Genomic DNA, 16,205 nt, shown 5'->3' on the forward strand with positions numbered 1-16,205 from the left:
TACATTAAATTAAGTTTAGTCGGATCTTGAAGATATGTCAGTGTCGGAATAATTAGATTCATTACTACTTAAATAGTCGTCTGGGCGTATAATTAGGGGTCGTACCTCGTCTATCATTTGCTCGGTTTGATAGTTTTCAGCTATAATATTTTCTGTGTGATTTATAGATTTTCTCCATGTTTCTTCCTTTATTTGATGTAAGGATTGTTTCCATAAATTAAGGACACTGGCTTCATCGGATGTTTTGGAAGCATGCTTATCATAATAATTTTTTGCTATGCCCCAAATCAACTCAATTGGATTATATTGGCAGTGGTAAGGCGGTAATCGCAGGACTTCATGCCCATATTTAAGAGCCATGTCATCGATCACGTACTTCTTATTATACTTATACGTTTTACATCGCTGCAGCAAATCAGCATTTAAAAATATATCGTCATGAGCAAAATTTTTTTTTGCTCTAGTGCTAGTGGGAAATTTCTCTTCTACTCTAGAATGGTATGAGGCGTTGTCCAAGACTATAATAGAAGGATTTTCCAACTGTTTCAGGAGTTTTTCTTCAAAGCAATGTTCAAAATTATCGGCATCCATATTTCCGTGGTAGTCGTCTGTTTTTTTCGTCGAATAGAAAATCAAACTACCGTCCGAGATAAAGCCCTCGTCATTTCCTACATGTACCTTTTTTACAACTAGAACTGCTGCTAGGATAGCATTGCGTGCTACCATCTTGCCATGATGATTTTGATGAGTTGCCCTTGGCAAAAATCCAAGTTTCGTCTAGAAACACAAATTATTTGGGATCTTCCGAGTTTTTATTTTTTAGATATTTTCTCAGAAAATTCCATCTTTTTGTCACTACATGTGAAAGTGCACACAGACCTGTCCGATTATTCGTCGTTTTGTAATGAAATCCCAAATTCGTTGTCCTTTATTATTTGTAGTACGGCAACCATCGTCACGTGTTGTTTACTTTTATACATGTTATAAATAATGGTTCTAATTTCGTTCTTAATTCTTTGGGGTAGATCCAGAGTTTTTGGATGCCGACGGATTCTTTTATTTGGTTTGTCCAGTTCTTCATCGTCGATATTGCAAATCTTATGTAAAGTGCTTCTTGAGATCTGGCATGCATCACATGTCCGCTTCTTTACTGCCAAAACAGATGTCAATGGCTCCATGTTATTTTTTTCTTATTTAAAATAATTTTGTACTTTTAAAACTAAACGACGTTCACCCGAAGATAGAAACCGATATTTAGCAATATGTTTGTCTTCTTGGGAATTAATAGTTAATAGCCTGATGATATCACTTCAAAATACCAAAAGGAATAGGATGTAAGTGTAGACCACCAAAATATTTATTTGTCCAATCAGGCAAATTATCACCTTTGAGGTACATAATCGTCTTAACCAATTTTTTCGGCACTATATTTGGGTTTTGTATATTTTTTTCCCAGAATTTATAATCCTTTTTTTATCCCTAATTCTATACCTAATTCTACCTCTTTTTTACCTTCTTAAATCATATTAAATATTAGGTTACATTAATAAATAATAATATTAAATAAAATTATTTAAGTATAAAAAAGCATTTCCTTTAAAAAAAATATTAGTACCCTTAAAAATAATAGCCAATATTACATTAAAAACCAACAATGTTTTTAAACCGCTGGTAATAGTGGTCCAAATCGGTACTCAATATAAATAGTGAATAATACGGCGATAAGGAATTCATTGTTTAACCGGTCCACTTATACCGCGAGATGATCCGTTATGTGTTAGGGTAAAACGAGCCGACTATGTTACATGATTATTTTGTGGTGGTTTTTAGGATGCGATGCCCATAAGGCTCAAAGGTATCCATTATATTAACGTGGTGCCCTTTATGGATAAAATCCTGGCATTGATGAAGCCTTTCATGAAAAAGGAGCTGATTGATATGGTAATATTTAAAAAAATTTTTTAGGTGGAGTTAGAATGTTGGTTTTTTTAGCTCTACATCCATGCAGATTCTATTAATACACTTTATGAACATGTGCCTAAGGAATGTCTACCGGCAGACTACGGAGGCCAAAGCGAATCAATAAATATTTTGCACGGTAAATTGTACTATTTATTTTGATTTTTTAACGAATTTTTAAGAGAAAATGATTAGTGTAATCAAAAACCTGGTTTTGAATTAGTTTAAAAAGAGTACCATATCGATAAGTTTAAATTGATTTTCAAAAAAATATTGAAATTTTTGATTTTTAAGTAAACGATTAATGCTTTCAAAAATATGATTTTACCCTTGAATTTTTAACTTTATTAAAGGAACATTTCAGAGTAAAAAGTAAATGTGTGCACCGAGCTGTTTGGAGTTGGCCTGTACTAGGCCTTTTATATAAATTTTTTCATAGCATAATATTTTTATTGTTAATTTCTTTTTTTTTGTCCACTTGTGCTTAAATTATGTTTTTTATTTTTTTTTTATTATTTTTTAAAAAGAAAAAATGATTTATAAAAACGCCTGGACTAAGATAAGCTAGCCAAAGTCGACCTCGTAACTTGCAATGGATGCAAGTGAGACAGAGATAGCGATGTACCAGTGCCATCGTTCTCATTTCATAATCAAGGCGCTTATAATTTTTATATTTTTTTTTGCGCACATGTTTATAATATGTTTCAAGATGTTTTTTAAACAACAGCTTAGTTTCACAGTACAAGTATGTACAAGTACAAGGGTGTGGATGATTTCTAAAGGCCTGATGATGCTCTAACTAGAGCGAAACACGTGTAGCCTGTGATTACATGTTGTGAGAGTGACTTTGTGTTTTTCTTTGTTTTCGTCAATTCTCTTGATTGGATAACATCAATTAATGATGGAGTATTGATGGCTCAAAGACACTGCTAAAAAACACACTAAAGTTCACAAATGTCAGAGTCATTCGTAGCATATTGATTGTTAAAGGTAATTTTTGTGTAATTTAATACTAGATGTATTATAAAATATAGATATATTATAACTAACGAACAATGGAAGGATTGTGTTTACGATGAAATGGAAAAGAGGACTCATCTGAAAACAAAATATTTTCTAAGAAACTCTCATTTTCATTTGCTTTGTCCATCATTGTTTCACAAAATGCTATTCTTCGCCACTGGTCTTCAGGAAACACCTCCTGAATTGTACACTATTTTAAACATTTGTATTCATGTTTTTTTCCAAATACTCGTCATAGTTTTATGGTGCATACCCAGTTCCTCTCAAACACTTCTACTCGATCGTGTTGAATCCAAAACTAAAGCACTACAAACCATTTTTTCCCGCCTCGTGGACCTCGTGGACCCTTTAAATAGGTAGTTATTGAGCTGTGATGTGACAATTTCTAAGTTCTTAGAGGCAAAAAGATGTCTCAAAATTTGACAGGACATTGAAAATAGTTTTAGCACAAGGAATCGGTCTATTTTCAAAATTTACTGGGAATAAATTCCTGCATTGTACTGCCGAATTGCCTCCATAAAACCATTTAATTAACTGAATATTTTTGGAAGAAGTATTAACAGCCATAATAATATATATTTGTAAAAATTAAAATATCGCTTTAATACTCAACAGTGCAGTATGCAATCACACAGCAAAATGAGATCTGCTTATTGTGCTGTTCCGAAAAAAGCAATTCAGACGATCGGAATCCGCCGCGCCGCTTATTAACCAGAAACTAATCAAGAAGCGGTGTTGTCATTTATAATGCCTATGTGTAGTCTTCTATTTGCCAACCTGTATATATAGGGTATCTGCAAATGGTTAGGAAATCTTGAAACTGGAGATACTACAGACCAAAATATGTGAATTGACGCAAACATACTGTTCCGTCAAATCGGAAGACTCATTTCTTTATTTATTTTTATTCTTTTTTTATTGTCAATATTCATATAATTATATTTAACATGAGCTTTGCTTCGTCGTGGTACTGATCGTTGTTAATATCTAAAGTTGTATTCTACAATTTCTTTAGTTTTTTTTTTGCTAAATTATTATTCGCGGCTTTTTATCGCGTCAAATGTAAGACAACCTTAATTTTGACCGAGAAGAGTCGCACGCACCTCTAGTCCAGTACTGCATCGTTCCTGATTGATGGGAACTGGCAGCATTAGCATTGGTATATAAACTACTGACCAAATAAGTCGCTCTCGATATATAAAGACACGCGAGTGAATTCCAAAAATTATAAGTGCCGGCACACCGTCAAACCCAGCAAATATTTGGAGGTGAACCTGGAGGAGCAGTCCTGAACAGAAGCGACAGCAAGGTGAGCCACAAATTATTTTGGGGTTGTCTTGGCCGTCGTCTTAATTTTTTATGCATTAATTAATTAAAGATACAGTCCACTATTTTTATATTTCTCCAACATTTTTTGGTCACTTCGATCGCGGATTTGGATTTAGGATTTTGATTGCATACCTACATTTCAGCAAAAAATTACATCCAAAACGTGTAAGAGCATACAAAATTATTATTCGGTATTGCTATATTGGTAAACCTCATGTTAAAATTGTTTAAAATTTTGGTTAATTATAGAAATTCCATTCTCGAGTCAATCGGACAGTACCGTCTATCTATCTCTCTTCTCACATTTAGCGTCTCAACGCGTCGATAATTGCATATCGCGTCAGTTGCAGCGCCGCTGGTCCCTCGTCCGTCTCTTATTATATTTTTACAGAGTGGAATAGTAAATCAACTCGGTTTCGGTGGCTTTACTTAATATTATTTCCTCTCTACGCCCGGACTTATAATTTGGTTTTCGTTGTTGGCTTGTCTAGTAATATTACTTTACAATAATATTGCTAATAAAATAATAAATTTTTTTATTGACTTTTTGGTAAAAGATTTGGTAATTAATCTTATTACCCCCAAATATTAAACCCCCTGGTTTGCCAAATCTTCTCTCTCTCTTTCTCTCTTTGTGATACTCATAGGCGATATTTGCCTCTCTCCTCTTATATATGTTATTATTTGTAATATTACTCATAATATCTCGCATAACTCCCTCAATTGTTTTGATTATATATTGTGACAGTTTCTCTCTATTTGCTATACCTTTTCAGAAATTTGTTGCAATTTAGTGTATCAAAACAATTTCCTTTATATGGTCTCATCCATCTCTCCTTCTCTTTAATGCTCTTAATATCTCTTGATCTCTCTATATCTCTGCTCTTGCGTGAACAATTTTATAACTAATTTAATCAACTATACCCTTCACGCTTAACGTATAAAATAAATATACAAAAATAAATCCATTTTTTTTGAATCTCTGAGTTTATAGCTCTATATCAATAGGTATAAGTAGCTTGGTTAATTTCACCTCATTAAGCATTTTTTACTGTTTAATCAAAATAAGAAAAATAATAAAACCCCTTTCTCATTTTGTCTAAAACTTTGTTTTTTGCTCAGTATTGCTTTATCTCGGATTAAAATATTTAAATCCAAATTTAATTTTTCTTCTTTCGCTCACGTTAATATGGCTGATAAAAAGCTAAGAGGCCTTATTGCTCAACGCGATAGTGCTGTTAGCCGCTTAGAAGAAATCAAAGTAGTTGCTGATAATGCCATTAATAATGTACGCCTTCATACACAGTTAAAAATTCGGGTCAAACACCTTGAAGGGATTGTTACTGAATTCAATAATCATCACGCCTCCATTTTAAATATTGTCGCTCAGGGTGATGATGATGATTTAACGAATCAACAGGCTATTCGAAAACATTTTGATGAAAATTTTTATTCAATCCAAGCAACTTGCGCTGAATTATTTGATAATACTGAGCAAGGGGCAGAAAGGGCAACCCCCAGTCATGTTAAATTACCTAAGCTGGAACTTAAAAAATTTAATGGCACTATAAAAAATTGGAAGACGTTTATTGACCTCTATGATTCTATTATTCACAATAATTCAAGTCTTTCCAATGTAGAAAAATTTACATATCTTTTAAATTCCTTAGAAGGACCCCCACTAAGCATTGTTCAGTGTACTCCTTTAACTGATAATAATTATAACATAGCTTATAATACATTGAAGGGTAGATATGAAAATAATCGATTAATTTCGGTTAGTCACTGGCGTGAGATTGAAAAGACTGTGAAGCTTTCTGATGAGCATGATGCAAAATCTCTTCAAACTCTATTAGATACATTTACTGAACACTTAACTGCAATTGAAAATATGGGTCACCCTGTCTCACAATGGGATTTCGTTTTATTTTACATGCTATTTGATCGCCTTGATTCAAGCACAGCCACGAGGTTCGAACTTGAGTGTGGTAAATCTCTAGACGAAATTCAAAATAAACACAAGCATTTTGAAATTTTATTAGACTTTCTTAAGAAGCAGTGTATCGCATTAGATACCGTCTCAAGCTCTTTTAAAGATGTAAAGCCTAGTACTTCTAAATATATAAAACAAACAGCAATGCTAAAGAGAACTTTTGTTGTTAGTGCTGCGTCATGTTACTTTTGCCACAAAAATAATCACTCAATTTATAAATGTTCAGAATTCTTAAGTAAAAATTCCCACGAAAGATATAAAATTGCAAAAACTAATAAATGGTGCACCAATTGCTTAGGTTTAAAACATAACTCGTTTAATTGCTCATCTCGTCGCCGCTGCGAAAAATGCTCCAAGCCTCATCATACCCTTTTGCACCATGACTCCTTTGAAGCTTCTCAGCCACCTGCCGTTGAGCAGGAATCTTCTACAAACTGTGAGTACAGATCTCAACCTGTTGCCTTGACCAATATCAAACCACACAAAAATACTGAAAGCTCTGTTTTATTGGCCACGGCACAGATTCGGGTTCTGGATTCCCAGGGTCAATTTATCAATGCGCGAATCTTATTGGACAGCGCAAGTCAAGTGAATTTTATTACAAACAAATTATGTAAACGTTTGGGCTTAGTCAAACGACCTCTTTCCCTGTTTGTTAAAGGTTTAGGTGACACTGTCTCAAATGTCTCTCATGAAGTCACATGCACCTTCACGCCTAAATGTTTTACAAATCCCAAATTTTCTCTAGATTTTGCCATAATTCCAAAAATATGCGAAAACCTTCCCTCTTCAGATTTACCCACAGATTGCTTCACTCAGTTTTCTCATCTCGAGCTGGCAGATGAAAGTTTTAATGTTTCGGGTCCTATTGACATGTTGGTTGGAGGTGATGTTTTTGGTTTTCTTGTTAAAGAAGGTCAAATATCGCAATCGATTAATAAACCTGTTGCTCTAAATACTCAACTAGGGTGGATAATTATGGGTCGTGTGTCTTACCAGGACTCTATTTCTCGTTCAACCCCTAATAGCCTTTGCGCTACTGTCAGCTCCACTCTTCTAGATATTGTTAAAAGGTTTTGGCAGCTGGAACAAGTCCCTAATTACCATGTTCATTCCCCTGATGAAGTTGCTGCAGAGGAATTTTTCCAGAGGACACATACTCGAAATTCCTCAGGAAGATATGTCCTTCAACTTCCTTTCAAAAATTTGGAACTGCCAGTTTTTGAAAATACTCGAGATATTGCTCTGCGCAGATTTTATTCTCTTGAGCGGCGTCTGGAGTCTAATCCCGAGCTCCATGATGAATATCGCGCTTTTATGCAGGTTTTTCTTGACACTGGACATATGGAAATCCTACCCTCAAATATAGATATAAAAAACTCTTATTATATACCCCATCACTGTATTCTTCGTCCGGAAAGTTCAACCACAAAACTTCGTGTTGTTTTCGACGCCTCCGCGAAGGCTGCAAATAATATTTCTCTCAATGACACTTTGTTAGTCGGCCCCAAGCTTCAACAGGATATATTTCACTTGCTGTTAAAGTTTCGCATCCATGCTGTTGCTTTCACTGCTGATATTAAGCAGATGTTTCGACAAATTCTCATAGATCAACCCTGTAGAAATTTTCAAAGAATTTTATGGAGGTTTTCAAAGTCTGATCGTGTGAGAGACTATCAACTGAATACCGTAACCTACGGTGTAGCTTCTTCACCATACCAAGCTATTAGAACTCTCACTCAACTTGCTAGGGATTATAAGTTTAAATTTCCTAGGGCATCTGAAGTCTTAGAGAATGAAATATTCGTGGATGACGTAGTTAGCGGTACTGATTCTATCGAATCAGCTCTTGCCCTTCAGCAAGAACTAATTTCGTTGCTTTCTCTTGGTGGCTTTGAATTGCGAAAATGGGCGAGTAATACGCCTTTATTAATATCTCATTTAGACACCTCTTTGACACAGTTGAACCCCCTTTCCTTTGATAAAGAGACTGATTCCATAGTCAAGATTTTAGGCTTGCAATGGAATCCTCTTAGTGATTCTTTTGTCTTTAAAATAGAATCTATAGTAAAACCATGTACAAAAAGAAACATTTTATCTGATTTGGCTCGTATTTTTGACCCTTTAGGATTTCTTTCCCCTGTTACTGTCTCTTTGAAAATAATTATTCAACAATTATGGTCATCTGGACTAGACTGGGACCAACCTGCTCCTAACTCTATTAAAGAATACTGGTCTTTATTTAAAGAAGGTATTTCTACCCTATCGAGCCTTTTATTACCTCGAAAGATTATCCCTTCCCAGATGAAATTGTGTGAGATGCACGGCTTCTGCGATAGTTCGGAAAAGGCGTATGCAGCTGTGGTCTATTTTCGCATAATTACTTATGATGATAACGTTCAGACGTATTTGCTATGTTCTAAGAGTAGAGTAGCTCCTCTTAAGACAATCTCGATTCCAAGGCTAGAGTTGTGCTCGGCTGTCTTATTGGCAGATTTAATGTCTTCAGTTAAAGAAGCGTTTGCCGATTCTATAAATATTTCGTCATTGTTTGCATGGACTGATTCCACCGTAGCTTTAAGCTGGATAAAGTCTTCTCCCCATAAATGGACTACTTTTGTAAGTAACCGCGTATCGTATACTCAGGAAAAATTATCTGCGGATTGCTGGGCTCATGTTAGGTCGGAAAATAATCCTGCTGACTCTGCAACCAGAGGTCTTCTTCCCTCCGAGTTACTTCACCTCGAAAAATGGTGGACCGGACCCGGTTTTCTAACATCCTGTCTCACTAAATGGGTTAACGATCCTTACACAACTGACGATAATATGGACCTTGAAAAAAGGAAGATTGTATTATTAGCCTCAACTCCAGTGGTTGACTTATGGAATAATTTTATCTCAAGATTCTCCTCTTTATCCAAAATTATTCGTATTGTTGCATATGTTTTACGTTTCTGTGCATATGTAAAGGCTCCAAAACTCGTTGACAATAAAGGTCATGTAACATTGGCAGAATTGGATAGAGCTCTCTTACTTTTAATCCGAGAAGTTCAGAAAGTTTCATTTGCTCAAGAAATGGCAGAACTTTCGAAATCCAATCCTAATCTAACAATATTACCGAAATATATTCGGAAGCTCTCTCCTTTTTTAGACAAGGATGGTGTTCTCAGGGTGGGCGGACGATTGAAGCACGCTTCTCTTTCTTATAATCATAAACACCCCTGTCTATTACCCCGTGATCATCGAATTACCTTTCTAATTATTGAACAAACTCACATTAAATATATGCACCCTGGTTTACAAACTACCCAATTCCTACTCAGTCAACGCTTTTGGATTCCTTCTTCAAGAAGAATTATTAAAAAGGTTTTGTCTTCCTGCATGCGTTGCTTTAGGTGTAACCCTTCATCACAAATTCCTCTTATGGGTGATTTACCGTCCTTCAGAGTAAATCAAGTAAAATGTTTCACCAAAAGTGGTGTGGATTTTGGAGGGCCATACTTAATCACTATGGGCAAGCATCGTGGCAGCAAAACTTGTAAGGCTTATATTTGCCTTTTTGTCTGCTTGTGCACAAAGGCTCTTCACCTGGAACTGGTTACAGAGCTATCAAGCGATGCCTTTCTGGCCGCATTAAGGCGCTTTGTTTCTCGCCGAGGTCGTGTCACAGACATGTTTAGCGATTGTGGGACGAATTTTGTGGGTGCGTCAAAAGAGTTGATGCAAAATATGCGTAATGCATCGATCCACGAAGGCATAGTGTGGCATTTCAACCCCCCTTCAGCCCCAAATTTTGGTGGAATTTGGGAAGCTGGAATTAAGGCCGTAAAGGGCCATCTACATCGCGTAGTTGGTTCGCACATCCTCACCTATGAGGAGTTTAATACTGTCTTGACCTCAATAGAGGCAATCCTAAATTCTCGTCCTCTCTGTTCATTAAGTAGCGACCCTAATGACTTAAACCCTCTGACCCCAAGTCATTTTTTGAATTTGGAACCTTTAAATACCTTCGTTGAATCCGACCTAACAGAGATTAAATTGGGTCGTCTTTCGCGCTGGCAACTTATTCAACGTATCCACCAGGATTTTTGGAAGAGGTGGCATAATGAATATTTACACACCCTTAATCAGAGGTCGAAGTGGTATGATACAGGTAAAGCCATTGAAATTGATTCGTTGGTATTATTAAAGGAGGATAATGCTCCACCCCTTTCGTGGTTGTTGGGTCGTGTAATAGAATGTTTTCCAGGCAGGGATGGCATTACGCGTGTTGTAGCGGTAAAGACGCATAAGGGGATACTGCGCCGTCCTGTCTCGAAGTTATGTTCATTACCGAACAATTAGTCTTTCCTGCGGAAAATTTATATTTCGCGTTAGAATTCATGCTTTTTTTTATTATTTTTGCTCTTTTTTTTTTTTTTTACTTAAAATGTGGGACATTTTAGGTGGGCGGTATGTTCCGTCAAATCGGAAGACTCATTTCTTTATTTATTTTTATTCTTTTTTTATTGTCAATATTCATATAATTATATTTAACATGAGCTTTGCTTCGTCGTGGTACTGATCGTTGTTAATATCTAAAGTTGTATTCTACAATTTCTTTAGTTTTTTTTTTGCTAAATTATTATTCGCGGCTTTTTATCGCGTCAAATGTAAGACAACCTTAATTTTGACCGAGAAGAGTCGCACGCACCTCTAGTCCAGTACTGCATCGTTCCTGATTGATGGGAACTGGCAGCATTAGCATTGGTATATAAACTACTGACCAAATAAGTCGCTCTCGATATATAAAGACACGCGAGTGAATTCCAAAAATTATAAGTGCCGGCACACCGTCAAACCCAGCAAATATTTGGAGGTGAACCTGGAGGAGCAGTCCTGAACAGAAGCGACAGCAAGGTGAGCCACAAATTATTTTGGGGTTGTCTTGGCCGTCGTCTTAATTTTTTATGCATTAATTAATTAAAGATACAGTCCACTATTTTTATATTTCTCCAACACATACCTTAGTCCAAAAGTTGACAGTTTGCAAGATACAGGGTGTCAAAATTACAATTCTATTTAGAGGCAGGTTTTCTAGTCTGAAAAACAAGAGTCCGTTATTTTTTATAGCACTTCTAGAGCGCGCCACTTAGAGCACTATTTCGGTAAATAACTTATCATAACTTTTTTGTAATACCTTGTATACAACAACTGACGTATAAATCTTATTTTCTTGCATTTCCACAACAAAAAAGGTTCATTTGTTAAAAGTTAATCGTTTTAAAATATTCTGATATGCATTTAACGTACGGATTGGCAAGATGTAGAGTCAAGTTTTGAGGAGTGAAAATAATTTGGATTTAGGTAGTTTTGCTCCAAATATCGGTCTACATAGTGGAGGTCCCACCTGCAAAACGTACATGGTTTAAGCGCGAATGATTACAACGTAAGGATAAAACTTTGTACATGGTTGTTAAGAATGTTTAACCACGACAATGGATTTACTTCGTTAATATTATTTTCGGACAAACTTCGCAAGATTTCGAAGAGATGGAGCCGATTAACTCGCATAATCTTAACATTTATGTAGACGAAAATTCTCATGCAATAATACCAACCAGCCAGCCAGTTCAGTTTCAATTCCTATTCGACTGGAAGATCTTCCATTACAAATAAGCACGAATATGTGGTTTATGTATGACAGCGCTCCTTGTCATTTTAGTTTATAGAAAGCATCTAAATAGAGTTTATCCAGATCAGTGGCTAGGGCGATCAGGACGTGTATCTTGGTCGGCTAGATCACCAGTTTTAAATCTTATGGATTTCTTCTTCTATTTTAATAATTGTAAACGAGGCCTTTACGATACACCAGTAAAGGTGATCTTCCACATAGAATTTTCCACCCTAGCTAGGAAATAAAGAATAACTTTCTCTCTTTTCTTTACCTTATGCCTTTCCGAGTGTGTATTTATTATAGCTTAATAACTTTTTTTTTAATTTAATAGTAAATATATTTTTTAATTTAACTATTTTAATATTAGAAGGCCCTAATAGAACCTAGCGAGTCTTTATTCAACTAAGTCTTTTTTTATACTAAGGTACTTAACTTTTTATACTTTGTATTTATGTACTCCAAAAATTACTGTTTGTTCTGATTATTAGTGTTAATTTATGCAATATATGATACGTATAAGAGTAGAATTCAGTCCAAACACCTTGGGTTCAAACTATTTCACCCTCAAAATTATTTTAAATATCAAGATAGAGTAGATTTATTGAAATGTTTTAAACAGCGCGGGCGGTAACCTTTAAGAAGCAAAATGTAGATTAAGAAAATAAATTACTTCAAAAAATAAATCAGCGATGGATGATATTTCCTTCGCGTTCTTATTAATCACAAAAAAAGTAACTTAAACGCCCTGCAGAAAAAAATTGTTAAGTTCAACAGAGTTTGACCGATGAAGCCCTTTGAGAGCATTTATGAAGTAGCCTGATTTTAGACAGCACTATTGCCTTGCATGATATAAAATGACTTTGCTCTTAGAAATTGACGAGATAGCTGAAGGACACATTAGAGAATTGACTACAGAGAAACAAGAATATTTTAAACTGCAGCCCCAAGAAATCCGATAAAACTTATAGTTTGTACTTAAAGCTAGGTCATAAATATATCTAACATTTTAAATTTTTATTAAAAGCAGCTCATAATCTCATTTCAAGTATCTAGATTGATCGAAAGCACTTAAGAATAGATTTTTTGTGAATATTATAGTAGGTTCAACGAACGCTGAATTACTTTAGAGTAGCTTCATATAACTTAATATAATATATATCTCTAAGTTGTTTCAAAGTATTCCAATATTTGTTAAAACAACTCAAATTGCTCATAAAATAATCAGGAAACTGGTTTCAGGCACTTGAATGAACTCTAATAAAAATTGGAGTAAAACTAAACTAGTCTAGAATAGCTTTCTGTTGATTAAAGCAGTTCAAGTTGCTCATAAATTAATCGGAATAATGTAAAAATTGATTTCATACATTGAAATGAAATCCAATAAACTCTTTTGGGACTATATTTTTAGACGAAATAAAGTCTTATCACTTCAGAACCCTATATACCAGTCATTTCGGTGGGTTTAATTTGTTTTCAGTGAGGCTTATATTTTATTGAACAAAATCATTACCATTTTAAAGGCAAGCAGCTTAAATTACCTACAAATAACTGGAAGCTATAATATGATGCCTTATTCCAGGTATTTGGGTGAAAAAAGTCATTTTTGTGTAATTTAATACTAGAAGTATTAAATTGCACAAAAAATACTATTTAATACTAAATGTTTAGTATTAAATATAAACATTGTATAAACATTTTGGCAAATGTTAAGTATTAAATAGGTTCTATTTTTAAAAAAGTTTTGTTGATTTTCGAGAGAACGATTAGTGCCTGCAAAAGTCTGATTTTACCATTTTTCAACATCAATATAAAACGATTTTAGGTTTATATTGACTTTAAAAAACGTTTTCCGATATTGAGGTTAGTGCTTTCAAAAATCTATTATTTTTATTGAATTAGTTGAGAAAAATTAGTTGAAAAAGAGTACCATGTCGATGGGTGTACGTTGATTTTGAAAAAAAAATATTTTTGAGAGAACGATTAGTACCTTCAAAAACCTGATTTTTACCTTTGAATTAGTTGGTACAAATTAGTTGAAAAGAAGTACCATGTTGATGAGTTAACATTGATTTTGAAAAGTTTTTGGTTTTTCAAAGAAGGGTTACTGGTTTCCGAAAATTTTAATTTAACATTGAATTAGTTGAGAAAAATTATCTGAAAAAGAGTACCATATCGATAGGTTTATTATGATTTTCATATAGTTTTATGATGTTTGAGAGAACGGTTAGTAGTTTGGACAATCTGATATTATCATTGAATTAGTTGGGAAAATTAGCTGAAAGAGAGTACCATGTCAATGGTTTTTACAAAAGTTTTTTGGTTTTTGAAAAAAACAATTATTGGCTTCAAAAATTTGATTTTACCATTGAATTAGTTGATAAAAAGTGGTTTAAAAAGAGCACTATGTCAATGTGTTTCTCTTAATGTTGAAAAAGGTTTTTTGGTTCTTGAGTCAACGGTTAGCGGTTTCAAAAATTTGATTTTTACGATTGAATTAATTAAAAAAAAGTTAAAAATTTCGTTCGACAAGATGTTTTCACTGTACTATTGACTACCACCTTCAAAAACTAAAAAAAAGTTAGCCACATGGTACTCATTACCATATCGCCTTTTGTTTTTATTTTTATTAAAAAAAAACTGGTAAAACAAATCAGGTCATTAACTCTGAAAAACCAGATTAGTGCCACATTGCAACCGAAAATCTAACCTATATATATCAGGCTCCTGTACGAAAACTATAAAACTCCTAATCAGATTATTTATTTTCAAAATATACAAATAAAATAACATTTTTCCTAACACTTTTCACCGCACCACCACCATCAATCTTCTTTAACAACAAATGGTTAACGGTCACTAACCCAACGGTTTAGCATAGCTCAACTCCTCCTTACACACCTCCAAACTAATCTGATGCTCAAAAACCTCCCCCCAGCTCCTGAATAACATACGTAACCTTCACAAACTTATCCAGTATCAACAGATAATACTCCCTATCGCTCTCCACCTTCAGCACCACATTCCTCAAGATCATTTTCGCTTGTTGGTGCTCCTTGAAATGCTCCTTTTCCATCAAATCAATCCGACCGGTCCAAGAACATCCCGAGACCGGACACTCCCTCACCGGTTGCAACTCGCAACTCAACTCGTGACTCCTCAAAGTTGAACCGCCGAAGATTTTTTTACAGTTGGGCCATTTACACTCGAACTTGATTTTACCGCACAAAAGATGCTCGATCGTTTTACACTCGTCCAAAATCGGTTTTCCGTCGACGCACGTGTGATTAAACCTCTTCAGACTGTGGTCGAAACAGTAGTAGCAAAAGAAGTGCTGGAAACTAGCACAGCGGTGCCAAAAATACTTTTGACCGTAGCTGAGATTGTGACTGCCACAGTGGTAACATAGAGGGCGTAAGTTCTTGTGCTGTCTGAAGTTTAAGCTGGTGGGGTCTTCAGAGGAGATTTCCACGGTGGGGTATTCCGCTTTCACTTCCTCGTCCAGGTAGATGGCGTTTTTTGGTAAAAGTTGCTCCATTTCATTCGAAACGTTTCACTACTAAAATGTTGTGTTTTATCATTCAGCGCAATAAAATGTTTAAGATTATCAGTTTATCTTAAAGAAGATTTATGTAATTAGGGGGTTTCAAGTGTTGCCATTGACGTGCTTAATCATAGCGATAAGGTGATAAAGGTTTAGTAGATTGACAAAAACGTTATAATATTACACGATGTATAGAACAGTAAAACCTTGCAAGGTATGCAAAAAGATTGCAGGGTGTCCCACTAATAATTTATGAATTTTCTTTTCTTTTTATAGACAGTATCACCCTGGTGAGTCTACTTATGAATTTTCCCTATCATTATCTACTGATAAACACTGAAAATGGCATGCGTAATTATCATTGGAATTTCAAGGAATAATAAAACTTTAAAGATAATTGATATTTGGACCTTAAAAATATATGATACTAACTAACGCCTATGATAATACTGGGTTCGGTCATCGTTTAAAATGAAAGAATATTAAAAGATTTGGTATTGTCAATTGGTTTACCGTCTTTTTAATATCCCTCTTTCTCAAAAACATTTTAAAAAGGCACTCAATATAATTTTTCAAATTGCTCGGAACAATGGTTATCCTGACAAGATTATAAATTCTCTTTATTTTAAACATCTTTACAAACATTTAAATAAGCCACATATATACAAAACCGATGACGTGTACAGAAGCCTATCATATTTTGG

General features: G+C 34.7%; 2 protein-coding genes across 3 annotated transcripts in view; one reads left to right on the plus strand and one right to left on the minus strand.

The window, feature by feature from the left end:
* LOC126748106 (alpha-tocopherol transfer protein-like) overlaps positions 1-16,205 on the plus strand; it is a 33,996-nt gene that overhangs the window by 12,152 nt on the left and 5,639 nt on the right. The window contains exons 4-5 of one of the 2 annotated variants that reach the window (XM_050457116.1): positions 1,831-1,941; positions 1,993-2,098. In XM_050457116.1, coding sequence (XP_050313073.1) covers positions 1,831-1,941; positions 1,993-2,098 — 217 coding nt within the window. Of the gene's footprint in view, positions 1-1,830; positions 1,942-1,992; positions 2,099-4,297; positions 11,204-16,205 lie in introns of those variants that run through there. The other variant, XR_007664633.1, reaches the window with a different exon arrangement.
* Positions 14,705-15,551, minus strand: LOC126748137 (uncharacterized). Its single transcript, XM_050457165.1, has one exon. The coding sequence runs from the start codon at positions 15,493-15,495 to the stop codon at positions 14,878-14,880; it is 618 nt and encodes a 205-aa protein (XP_050313122.1). The 5' UTR covers positions 15,496-15,551; the 3' UTR covers positions 14,705-14,877.

Source organism: Anthonomus grandis, chromosome 2 (genome assembly GCF_022605725.1).
Source record: "Anthonomus grandis grandis chromosome 2, icAntGran1.3, whole genome shotgun sequence".
NCBI lineage: Eukaryota > Metazoa > Arthropoda > Insecta > Coleoptera > Curculionidae > Anthonomus > Anthonomus grandis.